This window comes from Phalacrocorax carbo, chromosome 10, assembly GCF_963921805.1.
Source record: "Phalacrocorax carbo chromosome 10, bPhaCar2.1, whole genome shotgun sequence".
NCBI classification, from domain to species: Eukaryota; Metazoa; Chordata; class Aves; order Suliformes; family Phalacrocoracidae; genus Phalacrocorax; species Phalacrocorax carbo.
The window spans coordinates 1,928,426-1,954,976 of record NC_087522.1 but is presented as its reverse complement, the minus strand read 5'-3'; the positions used below and the strand labels follow the sequence as shown (position 1 = coordinate 1,954,976).

General features: G+C 54.6%; 1 protein-coding gene across 1 annotated transcript; it reads left to right on the top strand.

Moving 5' to 3' along the window:
* SYNGR3 (synaptogyrin 3) lies at positions 1–23,189 on the top strand. The gene is made up of 4 exons (XM_064461378.1): positions 1–125; positions 12,035–12,275; positions 18,597–18,739; positions 20,457–23,189. The coding sequence occupies exons 1-4, from the start codon at positions 27–29 to the stop codon at positions 20,667–20,669; spliced, it is 696 nt and encodes a 231-aa protein (XP_064317448.1). The 5' UTR covers positions 1–26; the 3' UTR covers positions 20,670–23,189.
* The last annotated feature ends 3,362 nt before the right edge of the window (positions 23,190–26,551 follow it).

Below are 26,551 nucleotides of genomic sequence, written 5' to 3'. Positions count from 1 at the left end.
CGGAGCGGAGCGGGCGGCGGGGGAAGATGGAAGGAGCCTCCTTCGGAGCGGGCCGGGCCGGGGGGGCCATCGACCCCGTGGATTTCCTAAAGCAGCCGCAGACCATCCTCCGTGTGACGGCCTGGGTAAGGTGGAACGGCCGCGGGGCTCGGCAGCGGGCGCTGGGCAGCGCCCGGGCAGCGCGCGTGCGGTGCGCGGTGCCCATTGCAACGCTCGGTGCCCGTTGCAACGTGCAGTGCCCGTGCAGCCTGCAATGCCCGTTGCAACGCTGCGTGCCCGTTGCAGCGCGCAGTCAGTGACCGTGCGGCGTGCGGTGCCCGTGCGATGTGCAGCCGGCAGGGATCGTGCAGCGTTCGTGCAGTGTGCGGTGTTTCTGCAGCTGGTGCGGCGCTGGTGCAGCCGTGGCGGGTGGTGGCCGGCCGTGCGGCGTTGGGGCCGGCCGGGTCCCGGCCGGGGCGGCAGGGCTTGCCGGCTCCCCTGGATGTTTGCAGGGAGATTCCTTGGGAGGGGGGGCAACGTGCAGCAGGTGTATGTGCTGCTGCCCCTTATCAATGTTATCTCTGCTGCTGGAGCAAAGGGCTAGGGGATGGGTGTAAATCAGGAGGCAGAGGACATTTTCCTTCCTTCCACACTCCATGCGTGTCTGTGTGTGACAGCAGAAATCTGAGAGCCAGCCCTGCCCAACTCCCCCTGTTCTTCTCAAAGGATGTCATATTTTTTGGCTGTTTCCCATCTACGAGTTCCTGCCGTGGAGCAGAGAGCAGGAGGTGGAGTGTGCTGTGCAGCCGCTCAGAGAAGGCTCCTCTCGCTGATGGTCCGTGAATAAGCGGCACGGGAAGCTGCGCACTGATGCTTGCTGGGGCCGTGGTCCCCAGCTGCCCGAGGGGTAACGGCAGCCACTAATTCACCTGCTCCTACTAAGGTCTCCAAGTGTGCGTGGCCCTGGCAGGTTGGCAGTGCCTGGCCCTTCCTAAAAGCCCCCAGTGGGGAGGGTCTGCCCGGCTCTCACCGCGGCCGGCTCCTGGCTCCAGTGCTTGGCCGGAGGCTGCGGGTGAGCCGAGCTGGGCCGAGGGGGCTCATCCTCACCTGTGCTGTGTCTCTGCTGTGCACGGAGGCCCTCGGTGCCCACGCTGGCTCTGTGTCACCTTCAGCAGTGCCAAATGCAGGCAGTGAGTGAAGGAGAGGTGTGATGAGAAGGTGCTGCCTCCCTTCCCAGCGGCCCTCCTGCCAGCCGACACGGCGGGGGCGTTTGTGGGGCTCTCCAGGGTGGGGTGCCCCAGCTGAGGCTCAGCACAGCACAACGTGGGAGCATGTGCTTAACTTTAAGCGCATGAACAATTCCAGCCACAATCATATGCTTAAAGTTAAACCACACGCTGAAGTGTTTTGCAGGGTGGGAGCCAGCGTGCTTTCCAGGGCTTTGAGAAAGCCCCCGACTCCATTACTGGAGAAGGAAGGAGGGCAGGTATGGATCTGGAGCATCCAACCTGGGGTGGATGGGGTGTTTCAGGCAGGGTTTGGCCACCTGGCAGCAGTCATTTCCTAGAAGCTTTTCCTCAGTCCAGAAAACTTGGTCTGGATCCACCTGGATCCTCCTCGATCGTCCTCGAGTGGCACTGGCAAACTCTTGGCAGTGGTGTTAGGTTTGGGTATGGTTAGTTAAATTGTTGACCCACTGATGGTGAGTTGGGCCCCTTGTGAAACAGACCTGCCACCACGCACCCGGAGGGCTCGCCATCCTTGTTGTACAGAAGGGGATCGGACGCTGCTGGGAAGCAGGAACAGTATATGGAATAGAGAGATAAAATTAAAATTCCAGCTTAGAAAATATTTATGCATATGTTCGCTGGCGGGTTTATTCAGTGGCAAAGTCACCCGTTTCATGGTTCTGAGTTCACAGGGAATCTGTGAAAACCGAGCGCTTACAACTACAGAAACGCATCAGCTTAACTCTAAACAAGAGCAGGGGGGCACTAATGTGGGCAAATGTGGGATCGCACTGCGCTGTCCCAAGTGTGAGTGTTTGCAGTATTTGGAGTCGGTTCCAAAGCCCACTGACCTCAAAGGGAGGGGTTTTTTGCTGTTTTCAGTGGGCTTGGGATCAGGCTGTGGAATCTCACATTAAAAGCCCTTTGGACCTGTTTTCCCAGGTCTCACATTTGCTGGCAGATCTGTTGGGGTCCCTTCTCCATCGCTGCTCCAGCTTGGGGGTTCAGAGCCCCAGCTGGCCCTTGCTTGGCTGTTCCAGTACGGTTACTGCCTTAAACCAGTTCAGCATTTACGCTCCTTCCCAGTGTGAGCAGGGACTGTAGGCAGGTGAGAGGTATGAGTGGAGGTTTCCTGCCCGCCTGCCTGCGTGGCCATCGCTATTTCTTCCATGTTTTGTAAAGCAACGTGTGCCCGGGCTCCTTCTGAGCAGTTGCTTTGCTGCTCCTGCCAGATGGGACCCATGTCACGATGGAGAGCTTGGACGGAGGACGCAGCCAAAAAGGTTTGCTTGCGAGGTCTCTGCTGCTTTTCTGTTCCACCATGACACTCGTAATTGCTGCCCCGGAGAGCGCGGCAGCGCCGTGGTACGTGGTGGCGTCTGCTCCTTATTGCACCGTGCTGGTGGCCGGGCGGGCGGCAGCGACCAACGCCCCGCCGTGATGCTCCCTGATTCACAAAGCAAACAGAAACCTTCCCAGGCTGTCCTGCCTGCTGTCACAGGAGGGATGAGCTGCCTGTGCCTGCACATAACAGCCGTGGATGGTTATTCAGAAAGCCCTTGACTGAGAGTTAGAGGATGACTGAGTGTAATATTGGGGTGGGATTTTTTCATGTGGTTTTCCTTCCTGTGCTTTGTTGTTGCATCTTTTTAAATCTGTTTAACCTATGCAGTTGGATCAAACCTTGGAGACGCAACCCTTGCCGCATGTATGACGTTATGTTCCTTTGGTGAGAGGAGGAGGGGGCTGCCTGAGGTGTGCTGGTTCGGCTGGGAGTATGGGCGCTGGAGAACCACCACGAGGCTTTGGGGCCAGCCCCACGCGCCTGATGTGAGCGACTCGGTGCTGATCTGGCCGATGGCCATTGCTCAGGTTTCACGATGAGCTGCTGCCACAGGAGGGTCCAGCTCAGTTTCGTGACTCTGGTAGATGCTTCGGGGCTGTGGGTTCAGACCTTGTGCTGGCAAACATCTAAGGGGATGGCAGGTGAATGGTGACTTCAGTTTAGAATTCCCCAAATGTAACTGATAGCAAAAGGGGATTCCTGATTCTGCCTCACACCGCAGCCTCTCCATGACAGATGTAGTAATTCTGAGTATCTGAAGGGGAAAAAACCACTCCTGGTATGAGCTGTAAAATCAAAAGCTGGAAAGAACCATTTAACAGTTCCTCATTCATCTCTTCCCCCTCTGTCTGATGCAGTTTGTCAGATGAAGATGTGATCACTTTTGTGGTTTCCTTTTGAGACCTTTTTTTGCACAGCAAAACAAATTCGATATTCACGAAGGATGCCCGCAGAATCATGAGTTCCTTTCTCTGTGACTGCCAGCACCAGCTAGACTTTCAAGTGGCCACACAGCTTTGCAGGGGCATTGTTCGTTTAACATAGAATTAGGTTTGACTTTTAAAAGCAGCTCTGGAAAATATTTTCAGTAATTCCTCTGAATTTCAGTAAGAGCAACTGTAAAAGCGCGGTGCCGTGTCCTGCCACGCAGCCTGCTTGGAAGGGCTGGGCCACTCTCGCCTCCCTGCACCACGCAGCCATTCATTCCCTCTGCCTCTGTGGAACTCAGCAGGAGATCGGGTCCCTATTTTGCTACAACATAGAGCAATACTTCAGTATTTTCTTTAAAATGGTCGTTTCTAGCTCCAGCGACCCCGCTATTGCTGCCTGCATGACCTGCACAGCTGGACAACCTTGCCTGCAACCGACATGTGGGCAGCTGCCTGACCCTATCTGCTGCCGTTATCGCTTCTTTCTTGAAGTTGAATGAATTTGTAGTTCATCGCTTGGATCGCTGGAGAGAGCTTTTCATATGCAGTATTTTATCTCATTAGGCCCAGTATTTTGTTTTGGTTTTCCTTGCAACAGTCTTATGCTTTTAAGAGCAAAACCTTCATTAAGGACTGGACTAGGGCAGCAAAATCTGATTACTTGGCAGAGGCATGGCAGCAAAGTCCCTGTAGCCTTTGATAATGAGGTAGGGAGCTTTTATGGCCAGAGGTTACTTCGGCTCAGATCCAGCAAAGTCTTTATGTGCTTGGCTTTGCACTGATATGGGTCTTAGTCCATAATACAGCAGATCATTGTCTTTCAGCAAGGCAAACGTGCTTTGATGAGTTGTGACTTTGGTAAGGGATGTGATGGGTGGTGGCTTGATGCGTTAGGAAAAGGTGGTGGTTCTTGGAGGGAGGGAGCGTGCCCTTTCTGTCCTAGTCCAGGTTTGTGTTTCTCCAGAGGGATGGAAAGGGCGGTATTTGTGCTCGTGGTAAAAGGTGTTTTTATTTTTATTAGAAAAAACAAGCTCAAGAGCAGAAGAGCCAGGCAGTAAATGAAGAAGAATATGGCTTCAGCATTGTTGCTGTCCTGCACCTTGAGGACAGAGCACGTCCTCCACTCTGAGGAGTTTCAAAACCAGGGTGAAGCTGCAGGAGCGCTGGTTTGAGATGCTATGGGGCATACATTTGGGCTTGCAGGTCTGCAACACACAGCTCTTGGAAAGAGGGAGCCTGGAAAGCTCCTTCACAGGAGCAGACCTTGCCTGCTCCCAGTGTCCTGCAGATGCAGATGGAGGTGGCTGCTCAGCACACCCAGCCCAAAGGCTGAGAACCCGCCAGGGGACATCGCCAAGGAATAGGCAGTGGGAGCCCCAGTGCTGCAAGCTCCAAATAGCTTCCATGACCTTCAGGGGTTTCACTGACTCTTGAGTGCTCGTGGCTCTTAGAGAAGAGCTGCAAGGCTGGTCTGGCGCTTAAGGAGCCCGTTGCGATGTTGAGAATCATTAGTGTGATCTTGGCTGCTTTGGACTTGTGTGCTTTTGGCTGCTTTTCAGTAGGGTCACCAGATTTCCATCTTAATTCTCTCTTTTCGTGGGCTGTAGATTAAAGGCAGAACTTAACATTTTTGGTAATGGAATTGCACAGAATTTTCACTGTATCTGAGCTTAAAATGCTGCTAAATTATCATTTTCCTGTCATCACTCGTTCAAAACGTTGCTGGCTTGCCATGTGCTCAGATTGCATTACTAGATTAGGAACTTTGAATGGGCGCTGTGTTTCAGCCAGCATCTCTTGCCACATTAGAAAAAGTAATTCAGTAAAAATCGGTCATGTGGTCATCAATACGCATCCTCCCCAAGCTGATTAGTCTGGTAGACATGTCCATAAACCTATTACAGCCAGCATCATACCACCTCCTTCTGTGCCAGAAACTGCGTCAGGTCTTTCCTTTGTGGTCGTATCCATAGCCCTTGTGGGAGATCTGGCAGTGCTTAAAGTAGTTCTTTAGTCTTCACACCCTCCCAGTAAATGATGCAGATCTGTGCTGGAAACTTCCCCGTGACTGACAACTGTAAAGATAAACTGGAGAGGGACACGGGACCTGATTCCCCCAGAATTTGAGCTTGGTGGGTGTTGAAGGAGGCTGGCGCTCTGCCAAGGGTCTAACTCATCCTTGAGCAGAGTATCTGCACAAGGTACGTATGCAACTCAAGGCAAGGGCTTAACTGGGGCAGGCAGGATTTGGCCGGTGTTGATTTGACCTTAATTGCTCGTCCGTCCTTCACTTGCTGGGTGGTGGCTCGCGGAGCGGAGGGTGCTGAGCAGGGTGGTATCTGTCTCACTGATGCTCGTGTTAAAGCGGCGAAGGATCGCCCAGACGTTGGTACAGGCTCTCTGTACGTGCCGTTTGTGCCCAACGCCGTTGACTGTGAGCTACAGCGGAGCAAATTAGCGGTGGATTATTTTTCTTCATGCATTAAATTTCCTTGATGTTGACATTAGTGGTTGCTTGCGTGTGTAATCAAAGCAACGTTTTGCAGTCTCCTACAAACCCCACACCTTCTGGTAATGTTTTTTATAGGTTCCAAATCTAAGTACAGTGCATCAGCAGTGGAAACATCTCACCTTAAAATGGCTGACAGTTCACACGCTGAAGCTTTCAGCTTGCGCTCTCTTGCGTTATTTGCTTTTTGTCTTCCTTGCGATGGTTGTGCTCAGACCGTGAGGTCTCTTGAAGCACATTTTAGGTGCCTGGGCTACAGAAGGCTAAAAGCAACGTGGATGAAAAATGTGTGTGTCCTGCGGTCTGGCCAGCTCAGGCCCTGGGAGGGAACACGGATCTGCAAAGTATAATTACAGAACCGAGCCAGGCAGCCTGGCCAGCCACCCTCTTCCAGATGGTAAAAATCTGGTGCAGAGAAGGCAGCCGCGGGTCTTCCAGCTTTATGCGCACCTAAAATGGTGTTTCCATCGTGGGGCACACAGGCGTCCCCTGCACCCTGGGTTCCTGCGAGGGTCTGGCAGCGGCCACGGGTCCTGGGCGTGAGTGCCTGGACACTGCCGAGCAAGGAACCTGCCCTCACAGGCTCCCCCTTTCCTTTTTTTGGGGGAAAAGAATGAGATTTCACTCTCTCCTGCTGCAAGGCTGTCTGCATGTCCGTGCTGCTGGCAGTCTGCCTGCCGTGTGTCGGCAGCTCCCTGCCCTTCCAGCACAGCCCCGGCCAGGGCATCCACCAGCGACGGGCACTGGGTACTCGGTCACAGTCCTCTGCACTTCACAGCCATTGCCAGAGAGGGAAAAAGAGGCAAAAGGTCTTGCCTAAAATAGGGTGAGTGGGGAAAATGGGAGGTGGGCAGCAGGCAAGGAGAGTGGGCGAGATGAGCACCTGGGTCCAGCACTTTGGATACCAAAGGCAGCCTCGGAGCTGCAGCCTCCAGCCTTGGGTAAGCAGCTTCCCTACGGTGCTCTCCCAGGTTTTTAAGGTGATACTCAAAACCCGTCTGGTTTTGGCTTTGCACCAGCCATTTGACAGAGTCCGTCATGGATGGCGTACCCAGACCCCGTCACCGATCGCTGCCGAGACCCGTCCCTTTGCCCTGCATTACAGAAATGCTCGCTGGCCTGGCGAGGTGTCCCCTCTTGCTTGGAAGCAAGCTTTAAACTGGGGGAACTGGACAGCTGGCTTTCATTAAGAAGTGAGATCCCTGGCTTCTCACTGGTTTGGTGTAACGTGAGCTCCATCTGTACTTGCACGAGCAGCCGAGCTGCGTCATTTTGGTTCAAAGCGCTTCATGCATCTCCCTGACCAGCGTTGTTCTCCCGCCCAGGGTGTGACTGAGGCACAGAAGCTCCTTTGTGCGGCTGAAGTGCAAGTCTTAATGGAAAGGATGGGAGAAGACAGCTTTCCTCCTTCCCAACGCTCCCCACAGCTGAATGCCAAGAGGGCCGCTAATGGTCTGTGCCGCCGGAGCTGCTGGAGCTGCTGGAGCCGTGTGCTGGGGGCTCCCAGCCGCTCTCTGACACCGGGGCGAGGCAGGGCTGAGCAACCCGCAAGCCAGGCTGCTGGCCAGGAGACCCCGAGCTGCAAGCAGATTTATGTGAAAGCTTTGGCAGGCAGGATGCAATTTCATACTGGGGCAGCTGGAGGTAATCCAGTTTTCTTACTGGGTCTTGCACCAGTTCACCCAGTGAGAGCAAAACTTGTTGCTGGTTGCGTTGGGTTGTTCAGCTGGAGAAAGGAGCGTCCTGTGAAAGCTCAGGCTCCTTTGCAAAGCCTATGAGACATGGAGGAGCCCTGTTAGAAGCGTGGATGGCCTGGAGACAGTGGCTTGTGCGGCAGATGCCCCTGCGCTGTGCGTGCCAGCGACCTTGGCCCTCGGTCCCGAGTCCTGTCACTGCCATGCCTGGTCCCAGGGACCGCAGTTTTGGGGACTGACCTGAGAGGCAGGAGGAGGTGGGAGTCGGAGGTATGCCTCTGGAGAGCAGGATCCCTGCATCCTTGCTCAGGACCTGTAAAATCTCACTCGCAGTGGAAAATCTGACCTTGTATTTTTGCTTTCAAGTCTCTGATGAACTGGCTGTGGGTTTGAGAAAGTGGCGTTTGTAGAGGTCTTTGGAAAATGGTACTTGCTTTGCATGAACTTTTAAAAAGTCATATGGGTTTTATTTTCCCCCATCTACCCACAATTTCTCAAAAAATTCTCTTTTCACCTATACTTAGAAAGACAGCACCAAATCTATTCTCATTAAAATCTTTTACCGGCACGGATTTTTTTTTTTTAATGAAAAACCATAAGATTTCCATCACAGGGGGAGGGGGAGAAAACCCATGGAAAGACTTGTTTTCACTGAAAAGCATGTTTTGACAGGAGTATTTCAGCCAGCGCTGATGTTTTGAGCTCATCTATCAAGTGCGTGCGCTTGCAGTTTGTTACTATTTTGGCCTCCCGAGAAGAAGCTGCGTGTCCCACGTTGCCTGCACCAAATCGCCGTGGGCAGCGCTTGGCCGAGGGCGTCTCGCGGGGTGAGCTGCTCAGGTCATCCAGCCACAAGGAGGACGCTTTCCTTTGCAAAACCCTCTGGAGTTAGAAGTTAAGCAGTGAAACGTCTGTTCTTTCCGTCTCCGTCCCAGAAGCGCTGTCTGGGCATCCTCTGTCGACAGCCCCAGGTGTGCAAACCTGCGTGCAGGCAGCCAGCCACCCTGTCCTGTAACGTCCTCAAGCGTACTTATGGGAGCCCTCCCTCACCCACTGAAGCTGGCCCCCAAAAGCACAGAGAAGTAGCCCAGGTTGTTAATCCTGGGAGGACTAAGTAAAACACTTATCAGAGAAGCTGGGTACGACTTTGCTGGCCTGCCAGAGAACTAATCCTGTGGAATCAGAGGTTCTCAATTATTCATGTTTTTCAGAATCACGTTATTTCTTCCAGGGCCTGTTTTATAAATGCTGCTGCTATTTCTGATGGTAAATAACAATTTTGCATTATTTATGAAGAGATTTTTACAACTGCTGATATTACAGCTGCTGCCAAAGCACTGGGAAAATTATTATTACTGTTTGTGTTGTTTCTTTCTTACAATGCAACCCTCTTGTTCTCTGCGTGATGATGATGATGTGCCCATCGCGGTGTGACAGCCGAGCGCTCCGTAAGTGCAGCGCCATCGAGGAAGAGGGTGCAAATGCAAGTGGGTGACTTGGGTTGCCGTCAAGCTCATGGCTGATGCTCGGAGCTGAGATGAGCCGGGGGTGGATGGGAACAGGACCCCAGTTAGTGGTTAAATTCAGAGAGGAGGAAGGTCTGATTATCTCCCTGTGCCAGCTGGGGAGAGGTCCGTCAGACGTACGTACTTTCTACCCCTTGTTAATGCTCCAGGGAAAATCATCTGTTGCACCTGAATTTTGCAGATGCGCATTTCTAGGAGTGAGTCGTTCAAGAACAGGCTAATTCCTGGGGCTGAGGAGCGTTTCCAGGGCAGAAACCCACTCCTGCTGCCAGCTGCATAGAGGGGGACGCATGCTCACCTCTGCTGGGGTGGAGATGCTGATCCCCTGGGCTAAGCAGGCCATGGAGAGAGGGGCCAGCGCAGAGCCGGTGGGGGTCTAGGGCAGCCATGGGATGTGCACGTGGTGTTTTGATGGGAAGAGCCTCAAACAGCTGCTGTGAGACCCACAGGTGAAGCCCTGGGGGATTTTGCAAGACGGCGCTCGTTCCCAGCTGAACGGCCGTGCAGGGCAGGACAGCCTCCCTCTCCAGCCACCGCCGTCAGCAGCACCGGGTGTTGGGAGCAAGCTCTGCTCCGCTCCTCACCCCATGGTGGGACCCCCATGTTGTGTTTCCTTGCAGCGATGGAGCATCTCGGGAGAGCCTGGCTGCGTGATTGCCTGCAGCCTTGTCACACCGCGGCGTGGGGGGTCTCCGGGCTGGATACAAGGTGTTGTTCCTTCTGTGCATCTTGGGGTAACTCAGGGGCGCCAGCTAGATTAGCAAGCAGGTCTGAGAGCATCTCCACCACCCGACACAGGCCAGCTTACTGCTGGCCTGAATTCTAACTGCTAGAAGCAGTAGGAGTCTGCTGTCACTAGTGTAGCTCCTGGCTAAAAGGGTTTAAAGATGAGCCCTGCCCTCGGTTGCCCTGCTGGTGGGTTTCTGGAGGTGGGAGTAAGCATGGTGCAACCTGCTCATCTACCATGTGCTTGCAGACATCAGCATGAGAAGCTGGTGGCAAAGCCCTGGACTTGGGGTGCTGGGGTGGCTGCTTGCAGGAGCTCCTACACACCCAAGGTAGGATGTACTCCGGAGACTCTGCTGCTTCTGCTCAGATCACACCTTAGAGGGAAACAAAAATATCCCTCACCAATCCTTCACATTTTAGTAATTCAATCCCCATTTGTTTGTTGTCCCCTCCAACTTGGGGGAGTGTTAGTGGACACCCTCTAAGATGTGTTTGTTAATGGACACTTGCATTTGTAAGTAGCTTCAGACAGAAGCAGCTCCGGTGCAGCTTTACCCCAGCACTGAAAGGAATTTGGAGGAGAGAAGTCTGGATTAAATCCTTTGCAGCAGGCAAGAGGGAGATATCTGGACGGTGCTTGAGAGAAAATATATATCACAATGTTATGTTAAAGAGTGGTTAGAGCTTTCTGCGTGATTTGCTCATAGTGGCTTCTGCTCCGTTTCACCCAGCTCTGCTAACACTGCGCTTCGGGGAGCGCAGAGCTGTAGGAGGTGGCCCACGGCTGGGCATCAGCTCTGTGGGTAAGACACAGGTGACTTTGCAAAGGCCACCGGCTGCAGTTTATTATGTGGCTCTTCGGCTGCCGCCTCTGTCTGTCGCTTGTCTCGGTCTCGTGCGCTTCGTGTCGTGCTGTTACTGCAGAAGACTGTGGCAGGGCTTCCAGAGCAGGAGCTGCGCCGTACCCCGAGACCCCAGCTGCTCCCACGCAGCCGCCACGCTGGGGCGTGCCGGAGGAGCCTCTTATCTCTCCGCCCGCATACGTGGCCTCCAACTGTGTCCTGCGAGCAGGTGGGGTGGGGGAGCCTGCAGGGACGTGGGGAGGTGGTGCTGGCAGCGAGGACAAGATCAGAGGTTCGCAGCTTGATGGAGGGGTGTCTGCACGCCTTGTTTCCCTCCCTGCTCGCAGCCTTGAAATCCAAACGGTGGTGCAGCGCTTTCTAGGCTCTAACGGAGCAGGTTCCAGAGCGAATTGTAATGTAGCCGGTCCCACGGCTTCCGCTTGCTGCCTTTGGTGTTGGAGGGGTTAAGGGAATTACTTTAGCATGCAGTATCGGGAATGGTATTAATTTAGGCAGCTGGCTACGCGCTGCCATCCGGCTCCTTCCCTGCTTGCAGGGACATGAAACACCCTTGGGTCCCAGCGGTGGGAGCTGGGCAGCCACCAGCAACCCCCCTGCCCTTTTTTGTCCCTCTCAGGGCCAAAAGCAGGTCACTGGATAATGGATGCAGATGCTGCATCCTTCAACGCCTGCTAAGCCAGGCGAAAAATTGCCCTGTCATTCACAGGGCGGCCTGTCCCTCTGCCTTGCTGTGCCCAGGTGAGCTGCTCCCCACCTCCCCATGCTGCCATGTCCCATCCCCGCTCCACTGGGCATCCAGTCTTTCCCTGGGTCAGCCTGCTCAGCAGCTCAGTTATCCTCTGTAACTTCATTTCTCCCCGCTCTGCAGTGACACAAGGGGGTTTATCGAGCACAGCCTGACAGCGGAGAGCAGCACAAGCAGAAAGACTGTGCAGAGACCCATCCCATCTATTCATTTTTTCCCTCCCCAGCCTGTCTGGAGAATAACATATCTTAAAATACTCTGCAAACCAAGCCACTGAAAGGCAGACAGGCTCACAGCAAAGGAGGACCTAGGTACTGTCCACCAGCCCATTGCTTTGGGCCACCAACCGGGCGAGAGTCAGGATCTGTCTAACAAATGCCATGTTGCCATGGAGTCAGAGACAGGATTGAATCCAATCATGTTGTTGTTGGAAAACAGAGTTAAATGTAAACAGCAGCAAGTTGTGTTTTCTCCTTCCTTTTGTAGATCTTCTCCATCGTAGTGTTTGGCTCCATCGTGAACGAGTGCTACGTGAACAAGGACAGCCAGAACCCCGACCTGCTCTGCATCTTCAATGAGAATGAGAGTGCCTGCAGTTACGGCATTGCCGTTGGCATCATTGCCTTCTTTGGCTGTATCTTCTTCTTTGTCGTGGACCTCTACTTCCAGCAGATCAGCAGCGTGAAGGACCGCAAACGGGTCGTCCTGCTGGACCTTGGCTTTTCAGGTACGTCTTTGGCTTTGCTGTGCTTGCAAAGGGCGATGCTGGCTCCATGGGTCGTTGCCATGCCCTGCAGCTCCACACTTGAGTCCTCCCCTCCCCTCCCATGGCGTGGCAGGACTCGCGTGCCTCAGCTGGGGAGAAGAGAGGTGGCAGATTGGTTGTCCCATCCAGCCATGAGCTCAGAGGCAGCAACGCGGAAGCTGGTGTGTGGCAGCCTGGGGACAGTGGGGTGTCCCACTGGTCTGTGTCACTTCTGCAACCGGAGACATTTGCTGAGCTGGATTCAGTGAGGCCACGCAGAGAAGTGAGGTTTGATGGTTTCATCTCAGAGACCAGACGGGGTATTTTACCCTCCCTCATCTCCAGTTTCTGGCTCAAGCAAATGTCATTTCATCGGTTACATCTGGGTCTGTTTTCACTTTGTGCATTTGTGTTTTGGAACAAAGCAGAAACACGTTTCTACACATCACTGTAATCCCTTGCTGCCTCGAGGACTGCGGTGTGCAGGTGGGTCTGGGGCTCCCAAGGGCTGGCACAGATCTTCTGTGCCGTCTCGAGCCCCTTGACCTGGGGCTCATCCATGTGAATACGAGCAGGCGGGATGCCTTGAGCCGGGAGAGGCTGTCCTCTGCTCGGCTGCCGTGGGAGTTGCCTGGCTGAGTTTGCAGCGGATGTTCTCCATTTCCAGCCTCTTGTGTTAGCGAAGTCTGAAGGTGATTTATCCAGCGCAAGCACCGCTGATGGCTCTCTGGTCCCAAATGAAAACATCCGTCATCACCTCCCTGCACTTGCCTGTTGTTAAGGATGTTCTCTCCTTGCTAGAAAGCTTATTTCCATGGTCCTAGAGCACCGGCATCCAGCCCTTGTTAGATGATATTTACAATCCCTTCTGTGGGGCTCAGTGCCTGCAACCTTTCAAATCAAACGAAAGGGGAACATCACATCCGTCTTCTGGCTGGTGCTGCATGTCACGGTGCGAGGCTGTGATCCTCCCTGCCTTCCACCTGGTAACCGCCTTCTCTCCCCTGCCACGCTTGTGTGAAATGGTATCGCTCTCAATCTCTGCCTCATTTCTCTTTTGTACTTGTCATGCACTGTGTGCACATTGACAGGCTTCAGCAGCGAGCTGGCGAAGATGATTTCTGCCCTGCAAAGCCTCTGCCGTGCAGGGGTTGCGCTGTGCCCTGGGGACAGGCTGCAGCATTGCACCAGAGGTCTGTGCTGGTAAATCCACCCAACGCAGCTCTGCTGCCCATGGTGAGACTGTATTTACCCCAGGATCACCCTGGGCCAGTGTGTGTGCTCCAGGTGCATCGTGTCTTCAGCCTGTGTCCAGGCAGAGACGTCCTGCTCCCTCAGGCCATCCCCTCTGCAGGCTTCTTGGTAGAAGACAGGCAAGCTGCTTCCTTGCTGGTAAAACAAATAAATCAATTGCATGCAGGTCATGTGGACACGAGCCTGTGACTGACACAGTGTCACCTATCGGGGTCTGCAAAAAGCAGCCTTCTATAGCTCCCCTCCAGCCTGGCATTGCCTCTGTTAACGCTGCCCAGTAGGTCTCCCTGCCAGCAGCTCCTTACCTTTCTCGCTGCTCTTGTACAATCACCGCTGTCCCCACTTAACAAGTCGTTTCCCACAGGGCAACGACTAGCAAATGCTGTGCTGAAATCCAGCTTGATGCTGATATAAACAGGAGTGTTGTCTGGGGCTCTTGTAACAAAATCCATGGTTGAAGGTAAACACATCTCCACCAAGGTCTGTTTTTTGCATCTTCTAAGCCCAAATTCAGTGAAATGCTGCTGACATGCAGTTGCCCTGTTCACTCCTGGGGAGGGTGGAGGTCCCTGAGGTCTGGCGGGAGGAATCGGTGAGCCTGGTCCTTCCCCTCCCCACTGACCCCGCTTGGAGCAGCAGGTTGGACACGCGGCACCCGAAGGTCCCTCCCCACCGAAATCCTGCCGCAGTTGAAGCAGCGGCACAAGCCGTTAGCTGCACGGATGCTCGGTGTGCAAAGCACCCTGCTGCTGCCTGGACAAGCAAATGGGTTCATTTCACCGGGAGATGTCAGGGTGGGTCCCTGCCCAGTGTATTTTATCTCTTTCCTATTGCTGTGCCTTCCCTTTTCTAAAATTACGGCTGCCCCAAACCTTTCTTACAGCCCTACTGCCATAGCCTGTACACCCACTCACTCAGAAATGCCAGGCAGTTGGTTGCTCGCAGAACAAGCGTTGATACAAGCAGATCCCACAGCGGAGATGAAGTGCAGGGTTTCGTTGGCATGTGAAGCCTCTGCAGCTGCAGAGATCGCGGCCCACCGTACCCCGCTGCTCCCAGCAGCCTCGGGCACCGAACCTGCCAGGAGGCAGAGCTGACCCACATAATTTGCCTTGTTTAACTACTTCCATGTTAGTAACCCCATGAGACTTCACCTGTGGGACTCTCTTACGCTGTCACCTTTTTTCCTCCCCACTGAGGATGGGACGCTTGGTATCCTCCTTTTTCGTTGTAACTGTTTCATCTTTTCTCTCCGTGTGTGATCTCTGCATTATTGCTTAATTTAAAAGCCAAAAATGCATCTGGGAACTAAGCGGGTGAGGGCCGTGCTCGGATGCGAGGGAGCATTGCAAACCGGGCGGCGTGTGGCGGGGTGAGAGAAGCAGGTCATTTCTGGCCCTTCGCCCGGGTCACCCAGGAGCCGGGTGCCGGCTGCCAGCAAAGCAGATGTCAGCAGGCAGTTGCTGTCTCTGGAGGTTGTTGGGGGGGAAGTTAATGAAAGTGTTAACCCACAACTTTCTTTTGCTTGAAGGAAAGAGGACTTGTGGGTTAGATCAGTGGCAGACCAGACCCCCCGAGCTGGCTGGGAGGTAATGCTGGGGTGCAGGCAGGGGTGCAGGCAGGGCCGGGGTGCTGTGCAAACGGCACTTGCGACTTTCTCTTCCATCTGCTCTTACAGCTGCTCCTGTAGACATGCGCTTGCTTGGGACCAGGCTGTAATTATGGCTGTAACGCATCTTTCCTGGTGTTTGCACTCTGGTGTCTGCAGATCCTAAAACGATAATTATCTACTGGCTTTTGCGGTGCTTCCTGGCATTCTCCTTTTCCCCGGCATGCTGGAGGGTGCGGCTGTGCCTGTTTCCAGCTGCAGTCGGGACCGGCACATGTAGCCACACCACGCTACTGTCAGCTCAGCCCTCTTCGTGAGGTTTTAAAATTCACGGGTAGCGACAGACACTTCCAAAACACCCTCTTAGACCTGATGCTGCAAATACACCTGGGCTTTGGTGCAGGCACTGCCAGCCCCTCCGCAGGACTGGGACTGTGCGGGTGCCAGACAAGGTCACGGCCACGTTCCCCGTGAGGCACCGGGTGCGATCCCCGCATGTCTGATTTGTGTTATCGGGTGCAAAGCCTCATCTCCAAGGAGTGCTAGCAGGTGAACAGGATCACAAATGAAAATAAGCACTGGTACAGAAACAAAAATAGTTCCCGTAGAGCTCTCTGGAAGGCCTGATCATACACACAGCAAACTTTGAACAGCATCTGGCTGGTGTTTCTGGAGATGCCTGACCCCATTTCCTCTGTTGACAGCGATACCTGCCTTCCTTCTTCTCCAGGGAACTGGAGGGAATCCTTTTTCTTCTCAGGGATCCAGGCAGAGCTGGGTGTGGAAGGGAAAGGCTTGCCCCTGCGTTGTGAAAGCTCCAGGGTCAACATGGGTAACAGCAGAAGTGACCCCAGCTAGAGGTTTTTGTCTGAAGAAGCTAACGGTTTTAGCACTGGGAAGGTCAGCGTCTTGCATATCTCAGTGTTGCAGAGGAAGCCAGTAACTGCAATACCCAGCGCAGCCGGTGCACGTTCAGAGATGTGCATGATGTCATTTTAACTCTTGAAAACCCTTAGAAGACACCAGCGATAGACGGGGCTTTGTGCTGCTGGTTGGTGGGCAGCCCCCATGTCGTGGCTGTGACTTGTGCTCTGGGGTAGTGTCCTACCCAGGAGCGTATGAGGGAGGACCCACTGCACTAGATTGAGTGTTAAACAAAGAAACAGTCCTCCCAGACAAGCTCACCCTCTATAAACCAGTGACACAGCCCAGTCCTGTTGGAGAGCCCCCGTGTCCCTTGGTGCCAGCACTGCGTGGCCCTAGAGCTTGTCCCTGAGCATCTGTCTGCTCCCCACAGTGTGGCTCCAAATTAACCTGCTGGGAGCTGCTCTTAGGTTTCATCTCTGGTCTTTCGACTTCCAAACACTGCTGTCCCCAGGAAAGTGCATATTTGAGTGAGAAATTCCTGGCTGAGGCTTGCTTCTCGGGCACAGGAGGGCAGTGCTCCCCACTGCCGTGGCATTTGCTCCCCAAGTACCCAGAGGTGGGAGCGCTTCAGCAATGCAGCATCTGGAGATGTGGTTCAGCATCTCCTGCACCAAGACATGCCGGGGCACCGCTCCCCGCTATGTTCACCACGTACTGGTCATCCGAGCTGCAGGCAGCGCTGTACCTCAGGCCAGCATCTTGTGTCCACATGTAGGCATTGGATCTGCTTCCCGTAACGGGGCCCAGCTGCTGGTAAAGCCCCATTACAACAGAGCTGGGAGGTTAAAAAGCATCTCCGTGCCTGAGGATGACCTTTGAGGAATAAACCCCAGAGGCCTCATTTAACACTGACAATGAGTGGTCATCCTAAGGGGAAGTGAAAATGTATATGCAGAGATTTGGGGCGGTTTTGGTGGCAGGCATTAGCTGTATTTGGCAAAATGAGGCTGTTGTGTTAGTCTGTAGTTTCAAAAAGGAAAGCCTGGCTGGAGGTTGTGTTGCTGGGAGGGCAGCTCGAGGGCTCAAGCACGGCCAGGCAGACAAAAGCATCTGCTGGTCGGGAAGCCCCAGGCCCCACCGTGCAAGAGAAGGAGGTGACGAGTGCGTTTTCTTAAACTGCATTTAGGAGTAAATTCTGAATTAAAGGCGAGGTGTGCGATGAGCCCTGTAACTCACACTGGATGTGAATGCATGCGTGCATTTTATATCGTATTTAGGAACGACTGGCAAGATAAAGGGGAATAAAGGAAGCTTCTTTCCTCTCCCTGCAGTCAGGCTGTGCTTTGCAGCAGGCTGCCCCGTGGGACCACTCACGCTGATGCGCTAACAATCCTTGGGAAGGTGCTGGGTAGCTCAGTGTCCCACCGACACCCCAAAATGGTGGGTGGGGGAACCTTTGTTCTGGGGATGCTCAGGAAAGCTGGAGACCCTTAAAACAGCATCATGGAAGGCTTCAGGTTGTGCAGCTCCTCTTCCCAGCGCTGGAAGGCATCACTGCTCCTTACACTGTGCGCTTAGGGCTTGCTTCTTGACTATTTTCTGAGCTCCTTGGCACCAGGCAGTGCTGTTGGCTGGTGATTGAATTAGGGGAGCTGCGGCCCTATCTTGCTCAGCCAGCTTTGGTTCCAGTAAGGCATAAACACCAGAGCATTTTTGCTCAGTCCCGCAGAGCCCAGAGAGGCTGAGAACAGGAGCGCAGTCAGCGGAGGGCAGCGAGGATGAGCAGAGCTCCCTCACTTGAAGCCGCTGTGCCTCTCAGCCCCATGGGCAGCCCTGCTGTGTCCCTGCCCTTGACGAGCACTTGCTTGTTTGCTGCGCTGGTGGGATGCACTGACATTCCAGGGTCACTCGTGATCCCTGTGTTCGGAGCAGGGCTTAATCTCAGCCTGTCCATATTCCTGGGTGATTGTTCCTTGCCTTTTTTTAAGCTCTCTGGCTGTGTCGTTGGGTAGGAGCAAAGCATAGCTCATCGCAGACAGCCGTAAAGCCTCCTCCTGCATCAGCCAAGCAGCCTGGTGCTGCTCTCAGAAGTCCAGGCTTCTTGCTGGGTGAGGTTTGCCGTTTCCAGCCCAAAGTTTCTAAGAGCCGGTGGTGTCCAGGGAACAGAGGGAATGGTGGGTTGACACGCTGGGGTGCTGGAATTGAGTTGGTAGTGCCTTGACCCCTGCGAGCAGGCTGAAATCCCACAGGCTGTGAGGACAGCATGCCCAGAGAGGGTGTGCTCTCCCTGTAGGTCTTTGAGATCAGGTTGAGATGTGGGTGAGCTAACCTTCAGGCGGGCAACACACTGGGTGACCCTACAAGGTTCCTTCTGTCCCTGTTTTTTCCAGCAATTGCAAATCAGCCTCTTTTGACATAGCTCTGTCTGAGCCACAGCAGAGGCCAAGGCACCCATGATCACAGTTGCTGTTTGAAAATCTTGATGGCGGCGTGTTTGTGCATCAGCAAGTGGGTCCTTGCAGCAGAGGCAGCGGTGGGCAGGGACATCACTGACCAGCTCTGTCTTCTTTCAGGTTTCTTGTCCTTCCTGTGGTTTGTAGCCTTCTGCTTCCTAACAAACCAGTGGCAATTGACGACAATGAGCAAAGGGGTCTCGCAAGGAGCAGACGCTGCCCGGGCAGCAATCACCTTCTCCTTCTTCTCCATCATCGTCTGGGTGAGTTCAGCTTCAGAGCTAAGGTGGGGAGAGCAGAAATGAAACCCGCCCTGGGCTCAGCGCTGAGCTGGGAGGAGAAATTGGGCACAGTTTGGAGAAGTGAATCCTGGTAGGCAGCAAGGGGCTGTACTGAGGAAACCTGCGGTCCCTCCAGTTAGAGAAGAAACTTGTAGTTCCTCACCCAGGAAGCATCAGCTCTGGTCCCCTCTCACTGGGGAATTCCACACTTCCCTTTCTCCTGAGGCTGGAAAGTTGCGTTCCCGTTGAAAACGTGGCCAGCCATGAGCTGCCCTCATTTCAGGGCCTCATTAGACCCCTGGGAGTAGCTTGATTGGAAGCACATAAGTCCCCAGGAGTGTATCACCACGATGAGCTGGTCGCACGGTATGACAGGGGGATTTTGGGAGCTCTCAGGCCCATCAGCCCACCCTCAGGGGAAGCCAGGCTGGCTCCTCTGCTGCCCACCCCAGAGGCAGGGCCTGCAGAAACACCTCTTGCTCCTGTGCGTCCCCGGGGCTGCACAGTGGCAGAGGGACGTCTGCCAGGGGTGTGCAAAACCCCGCGGGGCCCCTTGCCCACAGCTGCTGGACCCCGCATGTACCTGGGGGTACCTGCACTGCTCAGGGGGCTCCTGCTCCGGGGGCTGCGTGTGGAGGGGCAGGGGTGGCCCCTGCATCACCTCCACCCCTCCCTTGGCATATTGCGGGCAGAGAGCACCCAAGGTGGGCAGTAATTCCATATTGCGTTAAAAGAACTGGGGCAAAAGAGAGTCTGAGGCTTTCCAGCAGCAGGCCTGGCTCCAGTTACTCGCCTGTTTAACTGCTCCCTGCTCTATTATTATAGATATAAATCTCTTCCAATCCCAGCTCCCTCACAGCTCGTCTCCATCGCTGCATTGCCAGACTGCCCGTTTAACGCAGCCGCCGGGGAAGGGAGCTGGGTGGGATGCCCTCCGCCGTCCCATCAGCATCTGCTCCCGCCCCAGGGAGGGCAGTGGGGACGCCGGTCCCCCGCCACCGGCACGGAGGATGGCTGGGAGGTGGCGTCGCACCAGCAGCCCCTCTGCTGGTGCCATTAATAAACCCAGGTGCTCTGCTTGATCACGCAGCCAGCGCCGGGGAGCGGGCGCTGGGCGGTGGTTGGGAAGCCGTTCTCCATGTCTGCAGGCAGTTTTTTTCCCCTCCTTGAGCCTGTCGTTTATAAACTAATTGAATTGTTAATGAAACCTCCTGAAATAAGAGCGAGCGTGGTGTGCTCGCAGCTCTGCCACCAGCATTTCCCATGGTTTGCGACCTGAATACTGGCAACCTGGAAGAGGGTGAAGGAGTCTCGGCAGAACTGACCTATTTTGCTGGCCCGGGACTCAGCAGCGTTCCCTCCCCGCAGCAGATGGGTTTATTGGTGCTAAAGGTGCCAAATCTGCACAGCCGGGGACCCGAGCCCAGGCTGCGACGCCCAGCCCACGCGGAGCTTCATGGGAGTCAACCTGTTACACAGAAATGGCATCTTTAGCCTAAGGGGTTGTGGTTCGGGGTTGTTTTAGTGCTCAGCTTTAATGGAGCGGGGCAAGCAGCCTCCTGGGATGCCGTGGTGTGCTCGGTGCTTTGCAGCGAGCCGGGGGATGCGGGGTCCTGGGGGGACGTGGGGTCCTGGGGAGACACGGGGTCCTGGCCGCGCCGTTGCCATCTCCCCCTAACCCTCCTCCATCCCACGGCAGGTCGCGCTGGCGGTGAAGGCGCTGCAGAGATACCGCCTGGGGACAGACATGTCGCTCTTTACCACCGATCAGTTCGCCACCGACCCCAACGCGGCGTACCCCGGCTACCCCACCGCCGCCAGCGGCATCGAGAGCACAGAGACCTACCAGAGCCCCCCCTTCACCGAGACCTTAGACACCAACCCGAAAGGTTACCAAGTGCCAGCGTACTGAGGGGCGAGGGCCGCGTACCAACAGACCGAGTCCTACGGTGCAGTACACTTAACCGGTTGATTGCAAATGTATTCAGTCCCATTTCCTTAATGTGGCAAGTCAGTGCTGGGTTCCTTACTATTAGCTAGTTGTGCAGTGAATTCTGTACAGTGGTATTGGTTCTTGTCTTACCTGTCCAAGGGTTTTATAAAAGCAGTGTTCCCTCTAAGTCAGAAGGAAGGAAGGTTGCTACCAGATCACCTACACGTGGCGAAAGATGAATAAATGCTCTCTCTGAGGCTTGACACCGGGCGATCGGCGTTGGGCTCTGCTGAGCGCCCGGGAAAGCCCAGAATACCTTTTACCTGTTAGAAAACGTGGTAGCTGAGGAGTTGCTATTTATCTCGTTCTTCCAGAGCTAACACAGAATCGGTCTCGTGGTGGCAAGGGTGGGTGGGCGGCGCTGGGGGGTTTGGCCCCGTGCCGCTCCCGCTGCAGAGCTTTCCTGTACGCGTTCCATGGAAAGTGCCAAATTCACAAAGAAATAAGCGGCGTCTGTGTTACTTTTATTTGTATATATTTACTGTATTAAAAACAAAAATCCAAATAGGCGGTTCAAACTTAGCTTAGGGGCATGGGGGGGCAGAGCGGGTTGGGGTTTGTGCTGAATATCCAAGTCGCTTCGACGTTTCCACGCGGTTCTGGTTGAGGATGTAAAAAGTTACTGTTTGGAACTGGAAACCAGTTCAGCAATAGTTGGCTGCTGATTAGGAACAGCCTTTTATCAGCGGAAAGTACGGCGCGTTGCAGTTCCACTTCTTCACCGAGGGGTTGGGAAGGTTTGCAGATTTACTAGTTTCTGGTTGGCAGCACCGAACGCTTACTCGCACTCAAACCCAGAGCTACCAGCCCCGGAGGGGCGGGTGTCTCAGCGACTCAAAGTCCAGGTCAATTAGAAGTGGCGCTGAACTTGTACTTTTATACTGGGAGCAGCCACCATCTGTCGTCAGCTGCAGCAGAACCTCAGGGGTGAATGTACCCTGCGGTCGCTAGAAATGAGGAATTCAGAGAATTGGAAAGACTTTACAGGCCTTTGGAGTCCATCGATCGGGGACGCATGGCCCCGTGTTTGCAAATACTGGGAGAAGAGAGTGAATGAAAAATGCCTGGGAAAGAGGCCGAGTTTTGGTTTTCAGCTGCAAAACTCCAGGTGCAAAATCCAGTAGATCCTATTCGGCGACCTGCCTGCCTTCCCCGCGCGCCTGCCGGCGCGGTGGCTGCGCGCTGAGCTGTTTGTCCCTAGGGACTGAGCAAAGGAGCTGAAACTTGAATTCCCGACCACCTTGGTGGCAGCTCCATCCTTAGAGGCCCCCGACTCTCCCAGCTCCCGGGGTTTCGCCTTGCTGGTTTTACGCCGGCAAAAGTTGCGCGCTGCCTTCTGACCTCGTGACAAGCAATAGTTACCGCACTGCCCCAGCTCTCCTTGTAGCAAAAACATCCAGCAGGTTTGGTTTTTTTTTGTCGTCATTAACACAGCTCATTTCTGCTGCTAAATTGCAAATAAATGCATTAATTAATAAGCAGCAAATCTCATCTCGAGCAGTCATTATGAGCGACAAAGTGCATTACTGGAATCCCCTGCTATTCAGGCCAGGTTGAAATGTGCGTTTGCAGCGAAGGCTGGCTTTGCCGGAGCTGAGCTCCTCCCGCTCGCCCGGCCGCACCGGAGCCACCGGAGCTGCGCCGGGATTTTTCAGGCAGCATTTCCCAACTGGGACGCTTGTCCCGCGCCGCCGCAGCCTCCCCGCGCAGCGCGGCGGCACCGAGACCTGGCGTCCCACCGCGGCGGTCCCCGCCACGGGCTTTCCCAACAGCGGCAGCGGAGGAGACCTCTGCCTCTGGGCGCCTTTGCACCCACTTCGAGGTCCAAACGCTATCGGGGCAGGTAACGCTCAGCCCCGCTGCCCGGCCCTGCTGCCCGCGGCGGAGGCAGGAGCACGAGCAGGAGGATGCCGCGCTGCTTTATCGGGGTGTCGCTTGCTCGGCAGATGCGAGGAGCAAGGAAGAGGTGACCAAGGGTCATCTGCCAGTGGCCGGTGCCAGCAGGGCTTGGGGAACAGTGAGACATCCTTGCGTTAAGTAGAGCAGGGAGACCCAAACCCCAGTGCGGTATCAGCCTCGATTAATTACGTGACCCGTGGCTTTTTCTAGAGTCAGTCTTGCTGGGAAAAAAAAAAAGGCAAAGGATTTTAATACAGGGTACGGTAGAACTGTAGCAATATTTTCCTTAGAGGGAACACTGAAATTTTAGCAGCACAAACAGTACTTGTGTTAATATTTTAGCAAAATTATAATCAATTTAAATGTTTAAATTGATTGTATGTGAGATAATGTTTGTTCAGTACATTGTATTTTTTCTAACTATATAACTGTTCCAGAGTTTCCTTGTAACCGTAAAGAACTAAAGCTCTGTCTGACTGCGGGATGTGTCCTGACCCCCGGTGTAACCATGCTGAATATTACAACATCTGAATGTACGCACCGAGGCCTGCGTTGCCTTTCTTTCCTCCCCACCCTCCCACCCGCCGGCGGTGGGACGCAGGAGGGACGCACACGCACGCTCTCACGCCGGCCCCCGACCTCGAGAGCAGCAACGGTGCAACGGGGAGGACTTCGGCACGACTTCAGCCCCCGGCCGAGGCACCGTTGTTCCTTCTCAAGGTCATCGGGTTGTTTGTTATTTAACAGCTCCCCAAAAGTCAGCGTTACGTTTAGCTTGCGGGCGGCGCGGTGAGCGTGCAAGGAGCTGGCTGTGTTTTGCTGGGCAGGAGAGGAGGAAGGTGCTTGGGCGCCCGAGAGGCTTCCTGGCAGCAGGAAGGCAGAACAGATTGCTCCTTGATTAAACCGGAGCTGGGAATAACGTGTCCAGCCACACCAACAGGCACCTCAAGGAAGTTTAACCCCGCTCCCTCTGCCACTGAAAATCTGCCGCGGTCCCCGCCGGCGGAGGGGAGGGCGTCCCCGCTGGGGTGGCGCTGGGAAGGAGCGGGTCTGCAGAGGCAGGTGGCACGTACGGGCAGGCAGCCCGCAGTCGGTGTATGTTTTCCAGGCAGCAGCGATGAGTTTGTGTACGTAGTCGCCCACCGAGGCTGTGGCAGCCAGGCAGGACGGGACAAGCCGTGGTTAATGGGGTACCGCACCGCCTAAGACACACATGCCTCGGAACGAGCGGTCGCCCGCCTTGACCAAAGCCCATATTCTGGTTTATCGGTGAGGCCGCTGCCTGCCTGTGCTGCTCCCCGGCCCCGCGGCAGCGCGGGCTGGCAGCCGGCGAGGCCCCGCTGAATTAAAACCGCTCTTATAGGCAGGGTGAGACGCCGGGGCCAAGCCTGGCCAGCGAGGCCACGTGCCCACCCCATCCAAAAGCCTCGCTCTCTGCCAGCCCCGGCAGCGTCCCCGCTCGCTGGTCGGCGCCGTGCGTTACCTGCCGCAGCACGTCGGCGTGCCCGCGGCTCGTCAGGCAGACTAGTGTGTACAGCTATGGACTGCAACTAAATATAACCTTACGGGCTTATGGTTAGAGAATTAAGTCCATCGGTGTAATAACTGTAGTATATTATTTGGGGTTCAAGTATTTGTAACATCGACCTTCGTACTTCTTTCCCCCACTTCTTTTTCCTCCCTGCGCCTTCGCTGTGGCACAGTAGCACTAGCGGCTTTCCTCCTACCCGTCCTGTCCACGTCCTAAAAGCATGCCAGGGCTGCGCTGCGACCGTGTGCCGTGCCAGCTGCTACCCCCATGCTGTCCTCGCAAGCTGTTTAATATATCCTCCCTTCGCTCGGAGATCTGGGAAGCCCAGCAGCTAACTCGAGCTTGCAGGATCGTGCTGCTCTCAGACTAGCGTGCCAAAAGCTTCTGCGTAGTGTTAGCACTGAATTTGGGTGTAAAGAATAGAATTTAAATGCTCCTGTACCTTTCCTGGAGATGTATTCTACCAAATCACCTTGCTGCAGGGGGCTCTGTCGCGACAACGTAGGTATTTCTCAGCACCGAAGTTAACGACGGTGTGGTTTTTGCATTTTAAGCATATTAAAAGATTTGAAAGAATTAGGGTGGTTTTTTTCTAACATTTTAAGCTATTCCTAGTGAGGCAGAAGTTTTGCTTGAGTTAGTAAAAAGATCTCCTCCCTCCCCTCCCGCGGTTCGAGCAGACCCTCCCTCAGGCCGTGCCTTTGGGCAGTCGGGATTTCACAGGCCGGTTTGCCTGGACGCTTTGCGGGGGCGCGTTTCCCATCGGTTCACGCTACAACAGCAAGTGCCGACTACGGCATTTCTCTTTACTTCTGCCCACCAGCAATTCCTTCCAGGGGCAGCTCGTACCCTTCCCCCTCCGCAGGCACCGAGGGGGCGCGCGGCCGGCGCTGAGGTCGCTCACAAAACCAAGCTAACCCCGGCCGGCGTCCGCTCCCGAGTAAATCACGGCACCGCGGCTGCGGGATCGGTATTTCTCTCGCTAAAAGCTGCTGTAGAGATTTGCAGACTTCCCTTCAGCCTTTGTTTTCCCAAAGTGCGTTGGGGAGAAGGGGTGGGTCTAGTTCCGCTCTGCTTTATTCCCATACTCTTCCAGCTCGCCCTGCGTCTCAGAAGACCCTCTCCCACCCCAGCGAGGCTCAGAAACCGCCCTCACCGGCTCAACTTGAAACCCAAGTTCAGCTGCCTGTGTTTCGTTGCAATACGCGTTTAAACCTCAGATTCTTTAAGGGTTTTAATATCAAACTGATACCAAATGTGGTTTGCAAAGTCCAGTTGTTTCGCGGATACCTCTGTATAAGCAGACCGCTTCGAAGAGCTGCCCTTGTCACTAACCTTATGTGCGTTGTAGTAGAGCGTGGACCATGTACGGAAGTCAGTTAAAAATGTTTACAACTTTTGTATATATTATATATAAAACTATCTTTTGAGAGAACAATCCGTGATTATGTATTTTCAGTGTCCGTGTACCAACTGCAACTTATTTTCAATAAAGAGTTAAAAATGAATAGAAGCGGCCTGGAAAAAAACAAAATTTGGTAATACTTTATTTAATCAGGGGAGCACAAGGAACGGGGAAACCGCGGCATCAGGCCAAAGCGATCGCTCGCCTCGAGGAGACCTAGCGCAGCGCCCGCCCGCCGGGAGCGACGCGTCCGCCACCAGCGGGGACTGACTGAAAAACCGAGGGAAGACGCGAGGTGCTCCCGCCGGGAACACGCGCTGCGTCTCCTGCCACCTTCCCAAAGCAACGGAAAAGGGCGAAGAGCCGACGCCGTCGGCCGGGGGCTGGCGGAAAAGGGGGCAGCGGGCGGCAGAGCGAAGCGCCGCCGCGGGCGGTCGCGGCCCGGTCGCGTCGCGCCCCTGCGCTGCGCGAAGCGGGAACACGGGAGAGTCACTGCGTGTCATCTCTTCATGCATTTTATCATCAGCCATGCAGCTAAATCATCCTCCCCCTCCCCCGTTGGAGGCGCGGAGCTTGGCCCTGGGCTGAACACAACACGGTCAGGTATTAAAAAATGGCCTTAATGATTCAGAAAAGAAACCAAAAGCACTCGGCTGCCCGACAGCACGCGGGGAAAGCTGCCTGCAGCCAGGCCGAGCTCTTCCTTAATACTCCGAGCTCAATTTCATACAAATGATGCTTCTATTAAAGCAGTGTTTTGTCACTAAAGATCACATAAATTAATTTCAACTTTATTTCTACATGTTAAAAATAACTAAACGTGGTCTGCCAGGGTGGGAGAGAGTCAGACACCGCATTACAGCCGTGAAAGCGTGCTGCGGGGAGGACCCTTGTCACTCCGTCACGTCAGCGCTGCCGGAGGAGTTACTTCAAGCGATGAATAGATTCCCCCTCTGGCCTCCGCGA